The sequence below is a fragment of the Protopterus annectens genome, chromosome 9.part0 (genome assembly GCF_019279795.1).
Source record: "Protopterus annectens isolate FY-2018-M chromosome 9.part0, PAN1.0, whole genome shotgun sequence".
Classification (NCBI taxonomy): Eukaryota; Metazoa; Chordata; order Ceratodontiformes; family Protopteridae; genus Protopterus; species Protopterus annectens.
Genome location: NC_056743.1, coordinates 740,591,712 through 740,608,565, shown reverse-complemented (window position 1 = coordinate 740,608,565; position 16,854 = coordinate 740,591,712). Strand labels below are relative to the sequence as shown.

At 39.9% G+C, this 16,854-nt stretch overlaps 1 protein-coding gene across 1 annotated transcript in view; it reads right to left on the bottom strand.

The window, feature by feature from the left end:
* Positions 1-925: 925 nt before the first annotated feature.
* LOC122810583 (glycogen [starch] synthase, muscle-like) overlaps positions 926-16,854 on the bottom strand; it is a 166,921-nt gene continuing 150,992 nt past the window's right edge. Inside the window, exon 5 of the mRNA XM_044082160.1 lies at positions 926-1,282. Within this exon, the coding sequence (XP_043938095.1) occupies positions 926-1,282 (357 nt within the window). The remainder of the gene's footprint in view (positions 1,283-16,854) is intronic.

The following is a 16,854-nucleotide window of genomic DNA, read 5'->3' as shown; positions in this document are numbered from 1 at the left end:
AATCAGTTCTGATCTTTTTACTCAAGTATTGGAAGACATGTCTTGTACCAAAGCTGCTTTTTTGCTGGACAGCTGCATGATTCTTTCCAGTTGGTGTTTTCTGCGCACTTATAGTTGATTCTCTCACGCTTTCTAAGTTTCTTGTTTGCTGGCATCCAGGCAGTATACTTGACAGCCAATAACTAAGTTTACTAAATCTGGCAGAGTTAATGGCCCCTGTATCTCTTTCTTTTTTCACACTGGGAGAGTTTAAATTAAGCTATTGAGCAGTTTGCAGCCATCTTGGAAGTCTCAAGGTCTCATGTTCTTAATGGCTTCATCAGGTCCTTTGCATGCAGGGAGTAGCTGTTGGAAATAGAGATAAAAGGTAAGAATCCATGTGCATCCTGGGCAGGTTGTTGCACACTTGCTTTTCTTAACACGTTGAATAAGGGCTTTCATGTCAGAGTCATTCTTTGAGAGGTGAAATGTAGGGCAGCAGGAGGATGGTGGTTTGAGTACTTGGGTGGAAAAGCAAAAGGCATGGGTGTTGTCTGCTGTTTTCTTCCCTGTTACAAGTTGTCTCTGCTACTTAAGGATCCCTTACATTCACTCTGATCAGTTGCATTAGATGCCTAGAGTGACCCTACAGACAGCCAGAGCTACCAGCAGAGTTTACAAGGCAAAGGCGGAACTGAAAATAGGTTGACAAAAGTTATTTCCCTGTGTCTCGCAGAAAACACACCTACCAACAGTCAGTTTACAGTCCTGATCCATCTTATTGCATGTATTTGGAATGTGTGGGGAAACCAGAGCAGATGGAGAAAACTCACATCAACTCAGGGAAGGCATGCAGACTATGCACAGAAGACCCCCTACCCTACTAAGCCACCCTACTTTTGTCTAAATCTGGCCTCTTTGTGGATAACTTTAAAGGTTTAGTGATCTAACTGTCTCCATCTTCCACTTGTTCATGTTGCTTGTCTTTGGATTTTTTAGCACCCTTGGTGCAGTCTTCTAAAGTCTTTTCAGCATGCAATGGATGATGATCAAGTGTATGTGAAAGAACATTGTCTGGTAATGACTGCACGTTGTGCGGCTGTAGTTTGTATCTGTCACATGATGGTTGGGTGAAGATCTCAACAGGTAGTGAGTCCATACTACTCAGCTGTAGACATTTTGTAGCTGTCACATGAGGACTGTGGATGAGAACTATAGTAAGAAGTGAGTCCACATTTTGCAGCTGTTGATGTTTGTAGCTGTCATATGAATATGGGTGTGACAACATTGGGTTATCAAGTACCTGTTTTGTAGCTGAACTGTTTTTAGCTGTCACATAATGTCTGTGGATGAGAACTGTATTGTGTAGTAAGATGGCATTATGTAGATGTAGCTGTCACTTGAGTCATTGTCTAGTTTTTTAGCAAGTTTTGATTAGTCCCTAATGTGTGTAGTAACAGTTTTGGCCTTCTTGTTTCACAAGGCTTTGTCAAAAACTCCCTGTCTTCAGATTAGGTATGACCGTTTCATGATATTGTTTGCATGTCTTTTTTGTTGCATTGTAATCTCAAAAAGCATAGTTCATTGCAAACTACTCCTCACAGAAAGCTAGGCATTTCATTGTGCCCCCCTCCATGTGGTGCTCTCTACTGTGAGCACTTTGTTTACATTTTGGTCCTATATATCCATGATGCCTTAATTTTTATGATAGTAGTGGTCTGCACTTGGACAGAACAGGAATGTTTTGGGCTGCTAGCTAAAAGGTATTGGCTGTTTACTGCTGCCATATTTATCTGCTGGAACAAATGTTCTCAGAATTGCATTTACACTAATTTGAAGTTAATTACATCACTTTTTCCTTCCAAGCAGGCAAGACAGATTGATCCTGTTCTGGTAGCACTGCTTCAGATTCTTTGATTTTTAACTAAAACTAAACTTTGGAATAGGGCAGTCTTCAGTTATCTTAATCACTCCTATAACTTTCATACTTCATTTTTTTTTTACTAGATGAGTCAACACACACTGTTTACTCAATGTAGAAAATCACTGCGAGAGATGTAGGGTGCTTTCTTTCTCTAAAATTTGATTCCGTACTTAACTTTCATGGGTAGCCATATACCACATAGCCATTTTATTCAAATGGCTTCTGCCTTGTTAGTGAGCGTAAGAGTTCTGTTGGGCCATTTGTTTTTAGGTAAAGTCTGATCCTACTTGGCATTTTGACTGTTTGTTATGTAATCCATTTGAAGTATGTTTTAACTACTCTACTTTAAATTGCTGACTTATGCATGTACTTTCCACCTTTTCTTCCATGTCTGATATAGTGGAACCACTGTAAAATGCTATTTTATGTAAGTAGTAGTTTCTTGGAACATTTGTGCATGTTTGAAAGTGGATGTCTTTTTCTGAAGTCGCTACCTAACTTCCACGAGCGTACAAATCCTTTTATAACTAGTGGCAGGATTGATGTACTGCAAGAGCAGTCACTAGGGAGAATTGAAAATTTTTAGAGTATAGGTTGTAGTAGCTATTATATTGTATGACTGTTTCTGGCACTGGCTCCTTTGGCGCTTTCCATGATGCATCTGTTATTCTTTGTTAGGAGGCTTTTCAGTTGACAGGCGCTCCAGTTTTTCCAGCCTTACTTAATTTTTTTTTTAATTTGAGTTGTCAAACAACTGTGCATAACAGTTCTAGTTTCCCAGTAACATCTGTTACTCAGTGTAAGGGTCTCTGGTTACCACAGCTCGAATAACATAAATTTGAAGCTTTACTGCCACAACTTTAAGATCCCCATCCATTTTTGTTAATATGAAAATCTTAGAATTAGAGGGAGTTAACAAACTGAGAGGTTCTTGGAATGGGTAGTCTGTGACATAGAACAAGATCTGAATAAGGATAAAAAAGTGGGGGAGCAGTATGGTTTTATAGGAAGATGAGGCTGGTAGTGAGTAAGTCAGAGAAGCAGTACAGGAGGGGAAGGTGAAGCTGAAGCACAGTACAAGGAAACAAGTAAAAGGGAAATGAAAGCGATGAAGGTCAGCAATTCAGGTCCAAGGAAGTTGGTAGAAAAGGGAACAGAAAATTTGGGTATGTTCCTGAAAGGCAGGCCGTTCCAGGCTGAACAGAGACAGGAGAGAGATCACAGAAGATGGAGGGATTGAATACATATGTCATCTTAGTCTTCACAGCGGAAGGAATGGGAGGATGCTATGCTGGCAGTAAGATGGAGCATAGTAGGGAACACAGGAAGGCTTTTCTTCTGATGGGCTCTGTATTGGTTTTATTAGTAATAGAAATAAAGTTCACATATTAAGTTTTTCTTTGCATTGGAAATTGAAATGCACTTTAGTCGGCGTGTATGTTGATAAGACTGTATGAAAAATGGCAGTTTCTTCCCTTTTTGTTACCCCGCAAAAAGGGAGGGCTTTAATGTCCTGAACACTCCGTTTGGAAACTATACCATGTGGTTTGTCCCTTGCAGCTTTTTTGTTACAGAAAGTTAGATGTCTTTGGAGCTGTCAGACATATATTTTATTAGTGAAAATTACTAGTTTTTGTCTGAGCTGCTTAGATTTGAAATTCTATTAACATTTATTAAACACTGCAGCCTGGACATTTCTTTTATGCACATGGCAGATGTTGTCTAGTAGTACTTCATGTATCTTATGGTGAAGGCTTCTTGTAATGGACTGTACTTCTTGGTTGCAGAATTGCTTGAATTTTGTCTATTAGTGTAGTTTATGGCAGTTGATAATCTTTCTGTGACTTTAGTAACTGCAGAACTTGAATGAAAGTCTGTCCTCTGAAAGATTGTTTTGTGCTTTAGCTTTTCTTTTCATAGTGGTAGAAAACTTTGGTTTCACCTTGTTTCCTTGGTAAGGGGTATTGACGCAAGAGGAAGAAAGAGAATTCCTGTACACTGTGTGAGTGGCCAGCATCTCAAGTTAAACCCAGTAGTGTTTGGTGTATACACATGCCATAGTGAAGGTCTCAGAAGGCTGTAATGTTTTGCAGTTGTGGATCTCTAAATATGGCCTGCAGCAAGAGATCCATTTGAAGTTTTGATGATATGGTGATCTGCCCCATTACTATGCATTTTGTCTAGTCATACCAGATGGAGATTTTTGGCATATTAACACTGGTGACTGCTGAATTTTCTCATAGTGAGATGCAGTATTTGTTTTTAATGGATTCAGCTTTATTTCTTGACTTGTTTTTAACAGATTCAGCTTTATTTCATGAGGTATCACTTTCCGTAATAATTTGCTTTCTTTTTCTGCAGCATTTGGATTTTGATCTGGATAAAACACTGTTTTTCTTTATTGCTGGACGATATGAATTTAGTAACAAAGGAGCAGATGTTTTCCTCGAAGCTTTGGCACGTCTTAACTACCTGTTGAGGGTAAGAAATATGATGTTTTACTTGTTCTAATATTGTTGCTAATATTGAGACAGCTAAAATCTAAGTGAGGAATTTAGTTTGTGTGCACCCCCTCCCCAGAAAACTGCCTCCCTGCTTTTTGTGTCTGATCAATATGTTTTTTTATTTACTGCTTTGACTTAAACAGCGTCATTGTAAGCATGATTGACAGGCAAGTTCTTCATTTATTCAGCAAATTTTGCTTCACTTACAAGTTTCTCAGTAAAACATTCAGAATGATTTTTTTCGAGCTCCATTTGTGGGAACTGGTAAAACTAGACACTATAGATAATAAATCTCCTTGTACATTTTCCCATGCTGCTAAGCCCACTAAGCTTTAGTAATGCCCTACCCCAAGAAAACACCTTCAAATCTGGTATGAGGAGGTCCAGCCTTGTTAATAGTTGAATCAGTGCTGTTAAGAAGCTCATTATTTGAGATTCAAAGGCTGGTAAGCATTCTTCTCTTGCCTGTATGCCATCAGCAGACCTTCCCTCGTTCATTCTAATAACATTTGAGAAGTAGTCACAACCTTATTTTCATAGGTAGGTACTAGGCTATCTGCCCGAGGGCATTTATAAGCCTAGCCAGAGTGTCTGCTTACTCCACCCCATTGATTGATTAACTGATCCTCTGTTGATTGATTAACTGATCCTCTGTCAAGCAGAGCCAGTGAAGTGATCCCAGGGATGTATTTTCTGTTACCCATTCAGTTGTCAAGGTTTCTCTTGAAGAGTGTTAGTGAGGGGCTCTGCCTAATGTAATTTGGAATTTTGTTCCAAAGCATGGGGAGTCTTTGTGACAGGAATCTATCCCTCCAGCATGTTCTGTTTATTGTTGTGGCAAGGTTTAGCTCACTAGAGCGCGTTGCTCGCAGTGACTTGAATTTCTTTAGGTGGAGCATGTCCATCAATTCTGAGTCGGACATGGCTTTGTAAGTCAGGCAGAGATCACCTCTGAGTAAGAGATATGCCACTGAGTACAGCTGGAGTTTTTTCAGTCGGGCTGCATAGGACATATGTTTGAGGCCAGTAATCCTCTTGGTGAGTTACTTTTGTGGTCTTTCCAGCTGTTGGAAGTGTCTTGTGAGGTACGTCCCAAATGGGGCATTGTACTCTACGGTGGGTCTAATGAGTGACTAGTAGGGGGCACTGCAACCTCACTATTTCTAGATGCGAACCCTTTAGTAATTTGATGGGCCATACATTGCTCAGTAAAACATTCTGTTTCTGATGGTTCTCATAAAATTAACTTTCTGGTATTTTATCTGTAATGTCCACGTGGTTCTGTTGCTGTCTATCTTCCTTTTAGTTCTCTCAACTTCTTATCTACTGTTTAGGTTTGGTAGCTCCACTCGGTATATTAAAGCTATTTCCTGTAAATCTGCTGTTAAATTTGATGGGCTTGTTCCTTCTGTTTCTGATGGTACTCTCATATCATGTGCCCGAGACTACTGTTAGCAAGATCAGAGCCGGGTGAAATCATCTTGCAAAAGTCAATTGTAAAATTTTTATCAAGCCTGCCTATACCCCCACAGGTTTTCCGATGGCTGGTATCACTTTCATTTTCTGCACGATCTTATTGGTTTCCACACTGGACCCCATGATCTTTTTTGACTGTTCTAAGGGAGTTTAATTCAGTCCAGTAAGGTGATTTTTTAGTGGATCAGAAAAAGTTGACTGTGGTCTTAACTTTCAGACCACAGCCTTTGAATTCAAACAATTATGATGATGACCTTGATGCTGGTAGTTTTGTGATTAAAGCCAGAGGCTAAATCCATGGGGCTGAGCAGGAAACAAATTGCTGGTGTCTGTGCAAACTTTTAGATTTGCTCTTTTTTGTTGAGGCTGTTGACAGTGGGCTCAGTATTCATGGGTTTGCTTTGATATTGGTCAGCCCCATGGGGCCATCCTCAGTGTCAAGCTTTTTGGTGTCACTATCTGCCTCTGGGAATTCCATCTTTAGCAGTTGGGGATGTTGGTGTCATCCATGAGCACTGAGTCTTTGCTAGTGTCTTTGCCATCAAGTCGGATGGTTTTGCTTTTGTCTGTCTAGGTAAATGCACCCCTTAGAACAGCCTTGACGTAGTATTTGGATGCATTTTCAAATGGGCTTGTAGCCATTTACCTTGTTAGGCAGCATGATAGACTGGAAGCGTCTTGCAGGGTCTCACCCCATGATGTCTAGGCCCGTTTATGTTGATGGTTTCTTCCTCGTCCTCTGACATTTCGCCTTCAATTTCAAGCAGCACATAGGTTGTCTTTTATGGAAGATAAGGGAATACCAATCTCCCGCACCAGAACCAGATGCTTTGGAGATGAGAGGGATGATCCCCAGAAAATTTTGGAAGGCTTTCTACCACCCCTCCCCTCAGCTTCTGGTTGGCCTGTCAATAGACAAAATAACAAAGACAGTTATAAAAACTGCAGACTGATATCTTCACATTTTGGCACCCATACTAAGAAACCTAGACAAGATCCTCTAGCTTCCCAAGGACTGTACTTGAATAGAGAGACTCCCAGAAATGATTCTTTACTGGATGCTGCAGCCTTTAAGAATTCATCCTAACAGAACCCAGTTGTCCAACCCCCAGTAAGGAATTGAGGACCATGAAGATAAGGAGAAGTATTCATCCTCAAGTTTTGTCTGATGGCAGAGAAATGCTTATATCTGAGTATGTTCCAGTAGGATCCTTATTAATTATTCAAACATTTTAAAGTTCGAATGTCATATGGTCGACACCATATGATCGAACTTTAAAAAGTTTGCAGGTGAAAAGCTCCGTATGGTGCAGAATGGGAAAATTTCCCTTTTCTGCACTGAAGTGCGATCTCTGAGTTGGAATATTTAAGTAGGGGGGTGTGGGGGTTGCAGGGGAGCTTGCCTGCCTGCTCAGAGCATTGAGATGAGTTTTTTTTTTTTTTTTTTTTTTAAATTATATTTTCGATGTTTCAGACTTTGCTCATATGTTGTCGAACATATGAGGTTCGAAGTTTTGAAACTTCGAATATAAAATATAGACCCTTCTAGTAGGGAGCCAGCTGACAAGATAAATCGGTCACTGGATTATTTGCTGGATAGGTAGTTAAAACAGCTGGAAACTGTGTCCTCCATATCCAGTCTTACAGTGAGATTGACCTGTGAGTTCGGCCCAAGCAGGATGCCCATCTGTTGTTGACTGTTTTTGTCAGGAACTCCAAGGTGACCTTTTCAGATGCCCATTTTGGATCTCTGGTTTTTGGACACCATGTTTGAATGATACTGAAGAAAACTGAGATGTCAAGATTCTGCACTGCACCTTCTTCAGGACACAGTGGAGCCCAGATCAGCTCAGATTTAATCATGACCAGCAGCAGTGGAATAGTCGTGTATGGAAGGGACCAAAGATACTGAACAGATGTATCTAAAAAGAAAACTTTTAAATGATTATGGTGCAGTCTGTCCTTTACTGTCTATCAGACTGAATATTCTGCTTGGACCTCCACTTCCAAGATGCCCATCTTTAAGTCAACATTTCCACTGAGTTTAGGAGTTTTCTGCGGTCCTGAGTAGGAGCCTGTCCATTCCAGCTCTGTGCTCACTTATTCAGTCTACTATTAAGACCCAGTGAACACAGACTCCATAGTTGCAGTGACCTAGAGGCTGAATGAAGTCAAGATGTTTCCCCTACCTTAGATGAATGGCAGCTTGTTACTCCCTCATTGAACATACTGATGCCTGTATGGGAGTCTGTACTCAGCCTGCTTTAGTCCTTCAGGATTGTAGAGAACACTGCAGATTCACTGTTGGAGCCTTGTCAAATGCTGACTTGCATACATACAGCTATTTCAAGCATGGGCAAAATTGCCCTTCTAGTCTGTCAATGTACTAAGGCAGTCATCCACATAAGTGTCCAAGCTATTGAAAATATCTAAACTAGTGCTTGCTTTATAACTTGCCAGACTGTTCCAGGCATTAGCTACTGTCTCAGATAAACAGTTAGTACATCTCACTCCTACATAATCTACTAGAGAGGTTGCCTGATTTTCTACTACTCTTTAATACCAGACATTCCTAGAGGTAGTTGTCTCTAAATGCCCTAGGTACCTGAATAAGTTGTTATTTTAAATATGTATACGAGACACTGTATATGTTCAGGTATTTTAATATTTTAACTTTGACATCCATGGATGTCTTTGGTATATTTTCACCGTACTCTTTCCTATTTATACATGTTAGCTTTCTTAAAGTCTCCATATTCCATACTGTAGTTTGTGTCTAATGGAACTTGCAAACAATTTCATAATTTCTGATTTCCTAGACTTGTATAATTCTTATACAGCCTATAGCTTTAAAACTGTCATTAACCAACTGGTTGATAGGAGCAGAAATCTACCTTACGCCTAGGTCCCTTAATGAATCCAGTTTCATTCACTCTGTGCTGTATTAAATATTCACCATTCAGACTAACTCCCAAATCTGTCATGCTTAGTTTTTGATGTTTTTATTAGTATGTTTTCCTGTGCCCAAATGTTCAATTTGGTCACGGTCTTTTGCAGAATGCTCTACCTGTAACAAATGCAATAATTTTATCCATTTTCATGTCATCTGAATACATATGATAGAATATCTCTGAAAAGATAAGTCTGAAAGATACAATTTAAACAACTTTGGACTTAGGACAGAGCCCTGTGGGGACACCCTGGTTGTAACCTAGAATTTCACCTGTCCAATTGCTTGGTTTAATTTCTCAGTCTTTTGTGTTTCTAATACCATGATTGGGAATGGACCCCATTTCTAAAATTTTTGATGTTAGCCAGAAGTGCTCTTTGCAACACCTGCAGTGTGCCCAGAACTGACTGCTTTTGAAATTCATATGTAGATACGTGTATGAGTAGCATATCTAAATATGAGTGTAAATTCTTTTTTGTGAGATTTATTGCTCCTTCTACCTTTAGAACCATCTTTGTATCTTCCTTCCACATTTCTCTTGTTTTTTTTCTGCACATCATGGTATTTTATGACTTTGTGTCTCTGTACGTAAGACAAGTGTAATCACTGGGTGTAGCAAATTCAATGATCAATGGTACTTTTGTCTTGTTTTCATGGACTAATGTATCTGTTTTTTTTTTTGTTTTTTTTTGCTTTGTATCCATTCCTACACTGTTTAATGGGTGATCCCATGTGATATAAACTTCATCATTCTCCATAATGCTTAGTGGCATTATATTACATTTCCAATGCTTCTTGGCTACTTCAAAATTGTAATATTTGCACAATCCTCAATGCAACAGTCTTACAACATGCTATTAGTGTGTTGCACCCAGTGTCGATGTGTGACTGTTTCCAGTTCTGTTCTACAGAATGGGAAGGCCAAGATTTCTCTGATTCCAGGAAGAGGCTTAGGGAATTCTTGTTTTACCCCAGCATAGGCCCTTAGCTATACCTCCTGTGTTGAATGTGGTGGAAGATGTTTTGCAGAGGCTTCCCTGAATCCTGATTCTTTGCCTCCTGCCCTGTTAAACCTGATAGGTACTATAGGGTGCCTGAAGCTCATAAGTATCTTTTAAGAGTCCTAGGGCAGACCCAGAAATTGTTTCTCAGGGGCCTAAAGGTGTTAAGGCCTCTGTTGTTAAAATCCTGTTCCTTCTGATAAAGAGGCAAGGGCTTTGGATAGATGGGGTAAGAAAGTGTATACTTCTTCCACTTTAGCCATGAGGCGTTGAATTGTCAGTTTCACATGCTAAAATATCAGAATTATCTCCTTTCACAATTGAAATCTAAGGTGGATGCTCTGGCGGAAGGTATTGAGTGTAAAGAGTTGCTAGATTTAGTTCATGTGTCTGAACAAGTGGGTAAGCATTCTTTGCAATGTGGTTTTGATGCTGTGCAGGCCTCCTCGAGGGTGGCTGCCACTGGTTCTGTTCTTCGCAGGCACGCTTGGTTGAGGGATCAGAATTTAGCTGAGCATGTTAAAACAAGGATTTTGGATGCTCCTTTCCAGTCTGATGTGTTGTTTGGTTCGCCTGTGGAAGCAGTTTTAAAGAAAATGGAGGACAAGGCTAAATCTATGCAGACTGTCAAAGATTTTTGCAGGTGCAGCCTCCAAAGTTTAGCAGAAATTGGCCTACTAAGGGATGGACATATCCTGCGTATGATTCCCAGTCTAGGGGTAGGTCTAGGCGTGGTAGGGGCAGAGCTCAAGGTTCTTTTAGGCCCAGAACAGGGAGTTCTCCTGCTCAGACTTCTGGTGAGGGCAGGGGTCAGTCCTTTCAGAAACAGACCCAATGACCTGCCTTTTCAGCTGCCAGAGCATTCTCGACTGGCAGCTCCTTTGGGAGGAAGACTGTCTCTTTTCAAAGAAAATTGGGATTTAATTACTCAAGACAGATGGGTTTTGGATATCATTCACCACGGTTACAGGTTTTATTTCCATACCTTGCCCCTTTCAAAGGCATGCCAGACGTTCCTCCTCCACAAAGGAAAGAGGCTCACAAGCAAATTTCTTTGTTACTCCAAATAGGGGCCATTCAGCCAGTTCCTGTACCAGAAAGGGGCCTAGGATTGTATTCTCGCCTGTTCCTAGTACCAAGAAGGGGAACACGTGGAGACCAATTTTGGATTTATCTATCCTCAACACTTATCTGGACATTCCCAAGTTCAAAATGTTGACGTTACAACAGCTTTTACCTCTGCTGGGCAAAGATCACTGGATGGTAACTTTAGATCTCAAGGAAGCTTACCTTCATGTGCCAATAAGACTAAGATGCAGGAAGTATCTGCGTTTTCGAGCTGGAAATTCTCATTATCAGTTCTCTGCATTGCCCTTTGGCTTATCTACTGCGCCCAGAGTATTCACAAAGGTTCTGGCTCCAGTGATAGCTTACTTCAGGCTAAAAGGAATCCAAATCTATCCTTACTTGGACGACTGCCTGATTCTGGCTCAAGAAAAAGAAGATCTCTAAGCATTACCACCTTCCTCTCTACTCTAAATCTAGGGCTGGTTTTGCCACAGCTATTTTGCAAGGCATGTTGACAGCTCCTGCTTCCTTATGATTTGCCAGCCTCCCTTACCTCTGCTTTGGGATTCTACCCAATGGTTAGGACTGCAGCAATGTGGAATGAAGAACATAGTACAGTTTTGTACCTACCATAAATGTAGATGTTCGAGGATCCACATTGCTGCAGTCCAATTTACCCTCCCTCCTTCCCCTCTTTGTTTAGGGGTGGTGGTGTGAGTTAATATATATTATTGTATATATTGTATATATGTTTGGTGCAGGGCTTTAGGTGTTTTGGTTTGGGCCTTGTCTTTTTTAGGGTCTTCTGACATCTGGGGCAAGAAAAGACTGAGGATATGACGCCGGTCATGCGCATTAGTACCCTGACGTCCTGACATCAGTCTAATGCGCCTTGACCGACGTCAGCCATATACTTTGGTATTCGGGCCGACTGGACAGCGGACTACCCAATGGTTAGGACTGCAGCAATGTGGATCCTCGAACATCTACATTTATGGTAGGTACAAAACTGTACTTTTTGAAACTTCGAATATAAAATATAGACCCTTCTAGTAGGGAGCCAGCTGACGAGATAAATCGGTCACTGGATTATTTGCTGGATAGGTAGTTAAAACAGCTGGAAACTGTGTCCTCCATATCCAGTCTTACAGTGAGATTGACCTGTGAGTTCGGCCCAAGCAGGATGCCCATCTGTTGACTGATTTTGTCAGGAACTCCAAGGTGACCTTTTCAGATGCCCATTTTGGATCTCTGGTTTTTGGACACCATATTTGAATGATACTGAAGAAAACTGAGATGTCAAGATTCTGCACTGCACCTTCTTCAGGACACAGTGGAGCCCAGATCAGCTCAGATTTAATCATGACCAGCAGCAGTGGAATAGTCGTGTATGGAAGGGACCAAAGATACTGAACAGATGCATCTAAAAAGAAAACTTTAAAATGATTATGGTGCAGTCTGTCCTTTACTGTCTATCAGACTGAATATTCTGCTTGGACCTCCACTTCCAAGATGCCCATCTTTAAGTCAACATTTCCACTGAGTTTAGGAGTTTTCTGCGGTCCTGAGTAGGAGCCTGTCCATTTCAGCTCTGTGCTCACTTATTCAGTCTACTATTAAGACCCAGTGAACACAGACTCCATAGTTGCAGTGACCTAGAGGCTGAATGAAGTCAAGATGTTTCCACTACCTTAGATGAATGGCAGCTTGTTACTCCCTCATTGAACATACTGATGCCTGTATGGGAGTCTGTACTCAGCCTGCTTTAGTCCTTCAGGATTGTAGAGAACACTGCAGATTCACTGTTGGAGCCTTGTCAAATGCTGACTTGCATACATACAGATATTTCAAGCATGGGCAAAATTGCCCTTCTAGTCTGTCAATGTACTAAGGCAGTCATCCACATAAGTGTCCAAGCTATTGAAAATATCTAAACTAGTGTTTGCTTTATAACTTGCCAGACTGTTCCAGGCATTAGCTACTGTCTCAGATGAACAGTTAGTACATCTCACTCCTACATAATCTACTAGAGAGGTTGCCTGATTTTCTACTACTCTTTAATACCAGACATTCCTAGAGGTAGTTGTCTCTAAATGCCCTAGGTACCTGAATAAGTTGTTATTTTAAATATGTATACGAGACACTGTATATGTTCAGGTATTTTAATATTTTAACTTTGACATCCATGGATGTCTTTGGTATATTTTCACCGTACTCTTTCCTATTTATACATGTTAGCTTTCTTAAAGTCTCCATAGTCCATACTCTAGTTTGGGTCTAATGGAACTTGCAAACAATTTCATAATTTCTGATTTCCTAGACTTGTATAATTCTTATACAGCCTATAGCTTTAAAACTGTCTTTAACCATCTGGTTGATAGGAGCAGAAATCTACCTTACGCCTAGGTCCCTTAATGAATCCAGTTTCATTCACTCTGTGCTGTATTAAATATTCACCATTCAGACTAACTCCCAAATCTGTCATGCTTAGTTTTTGATATTTTTATTAGTATGTTTTCCTGTGCCCAAATGTTCAATTTGGTCACGGTCTTTTGCAGAATGCCCTACCTGTAACAAATGCAATAATTTTATCCATTTTCATGTCATCTGAATACATATGATAGAATATCTCTGAAAAGATAAGTCTGAAAGATACAATTTAAACAACTTTGGACTTAGGACAGATCCCTGTGGGGGGACACCCTGGTTGTAACCTAGAATTTCACCTGTCCAATTGCTTGGTTTAATTTCTCAGTCTTTTGTGTTTCTAATACCATGATTGGGAATGGACCCCATTTCTAAAATTTTTGATGTTAGCCAGAAGTGCTCTTTGCAACACCTGCAATGTGCCCAGAACTGACTGCTTTTGAAATTCATATGTAGATTCGTGTATGAGTAGCATATCTAAATATGAGTGTAAATTCTTTTTTGTGAGATTTATTGCTCCTTCTACCTTTAGAACCATCTTTGTATCCTCCTTCCACATTTCTCTTGTTTTTTTTCTGCACATCTTGGTATTTTATGACTTTGTGTCTCTGAACGTAAGACAAGTGTAATCACTGGGTGTAGCAATTTCAATGATCAATGGTACTTTTGTCTTGTTTTCATGGACTAATGTATCTGTTTTTTTTTTTTGTTTTTTTTTGCTTTGTATCCATTCCTACACTGTTTAATGGGTGATCCCATGTGATATAAACTTCATCATTCTCCATAATGCTTAGTGGCATTATATTACATTTCCAATGCTTCTTGGCTACTTCAAAATTGTAATATTTGCACAATCCTCAATGCAACAGTCTTACAACATGCTATTAGTGTGTTGCACCCAGTGTCAAGATGTGTGACTGTTTCCAGTTCTGTTCTACAGAACCTGCATTTGTCTGTTTCTCCCGAGTCTGTATTAAATAATCGAAAGTTTAAAAGTTCAGTTGTGATATGGTTGGTTGACACCATATGATCAAACTTATAAAAGTTTGAATATTTAATAAAAACAAAATAAACTACACAAATAACCTTCTTGAACGTTTTAAGCAGGGGGCAAACCCACCTTTACCCCTCCCCGCTCTTTATACCAACTCCGAGATTGCACTGTGATTGTGTCTTTCGGCTTTTCCCGGTTAGCCACAGTGGAACTCCGGTCCGCTAATGATTGGCAGTAGATTTTTACGTGCTGGCTTGCCGGGCCTAACGCACAGCCTTCAATGAAGGAACGCCCATTCACGCATGTCGACACACAGAAGACACTGAGAATCGAACAGGCAATGTCTAACTGTGAGGCGACAATGCTACCGCAGCACCATCACCGCAGTGTTAACTCCGAGATTGCACTACAGTGCAGAAAAGAGAAATCTTCCCATTCCGCACTGTACGGAGGTCTCCATTAAAACATTCGAACTTTCAAAAATTTGATCATATGGTGTGGACCTTATGACAGTCTAACTTTTGAAAGTTCGATCATCTAATATAGACCCAGCTATCCCACATGTTCAATGGACTTTGTAAACCAGCGTGTACATAGTCTGCTATCTTAGGCCACTAGTATTAACTTTTTTCACCTCTCCTTTACCACTCTTGCATCAAATCCTGATCAACATAAGGTTGTTCCAGGAGGTTTCTGTACTTACCGCAATATTGGTCTTTTCCACGTTTCTTGCCAACTCATCTGATTCTTCTCCCTATATTCTTTCTGTAGTTTTTTTTAGTTGTATTCAGTTGCTGCCTGATTTTTGTCTACTTCTGGTTTGATTTCCATTCCCACTTGACACCGATATGCTTCTGCTAAACTTAGCAGGGAAGTCATCTTAGGCTTCTCCTCAGTTTTAAAACTTTTTCACTTTGAATCTGGTGAGATCAGCAGATATGTATGCAGCCTCGCAGTTGCAGATTTATACATGTAATCAGTTTTGAGGAGAGCCATGTATCCCTCAGAATGCGAAGTATATAATCTTGGTATACACTGATTTTTTACATATTTCAGTGAGACACGTTTTTCTTTGTTTTCCTGTCCAACTGATCCATTTCCGTTTGGGGCCAATCAGTCACCCCAGAACTGGAAGTTAGAACAAGAAGATCAAACTGGTTTATACACTGGTTTTGTTCCCAGTTGTCAGAGTTGTTTTCAGTATTAATTTTAAGTCTTAAAATATTCCTTATTGAGTTTTGTTTGCATTTCTTTGTGTTTTATTGTCGATGCTTTATAAATTCCAAAATATATGTAAACTCCCAACTGCTCCAATTCCTTTATATCACATTCCTGTCTGACTGATGTTTTCATAGTGCTGCAGCTGTCTTGCTTTAAATGTTGATTTTACACATTTATCAAGACCAAGTTACATTCTTATCTGAAAACTATTTGCAGTTGTGCTTTCAGATTATCATCTGATGAACTGTACAGTTTTAAGTCATCCACAAAAAGAAGGCAAGTGTTTATACTTGGTTGTTTTCTAGGAACCAAGTTGTAACCGGGTCTGTTTCATACAATCAGATGTCATCTCTTCAGCAATGCAGGCCATCAAACTGTTCTAACTGAGATCGTGTTATGGTAAGGATCAGGCAATTTGCCCTTTTCCCCACTGTAATGCGATCTCAGAGTTGGTATATAATTAGTGGGTGGGGGGGGGTCGACAGATGAATTGACAGAGTAAGTAGACAGCTTAATGGATTAAGGACAAGCTTAAAGTGCAGTGGTGACAGAAAAGTCACCTTAAAATATCCTTTTTATTTTTATCCCTGGGGTAATAAATTTGTTGTTTGTCATGGCTTAGTTTGCCACTGTTTCATCATCAGTATAATGTAGTACTTGATTAATATAGGGTATCTTGTACATCTGTAAACCATACCTATCCATGAATGTGGGATGCTGTCAACTGCTTTTTTTTGTAATCTAGGCATGCCATACTTTGATTCTCCCCCTTTTCACAATTCCCTTATGACTGTAACAGCAAATGATCCTTTGTTTTCACAGTTACCCTATTTTGTTCTGTTGTCCTAATTGAGTTTTTTCCTAAGCGACTATAAACTGTCTGCATCAGTTCCAATGTATAGTTTGTAGATTTCCGGAAGGCAAGTTATTGGTCTATATTTTTTAGGATGGCTTTTAGTTTCACTTTTATCATTTTTCATGTTAACCAGGCCTGTGCCTGTTCAGGATGCTCATATAAGTAGTTCTTACTTGGGGCTAAATGTTTGTGTAAAGATGCTAATACTTTTAGCCAGAAGATAGGTACTGCATCTGGGCCTGGAATTCCCCATTTAGGAGCTTATCTTCATTTTATTTTAATTTCTCTGGCTGTTACTTCAACCCATTTCATATTCTATGTTTGAACTGCTTACAGTTTATTTTTTTTATTTTTTCTATCTATTCAGCATGTTTATGTTCCATAGGGTCTTCATAAATATTTCTCCAAAACGTATCTGTTCTTTTTTTGGTGGTGTTTCTATTCCTTTTGTTTT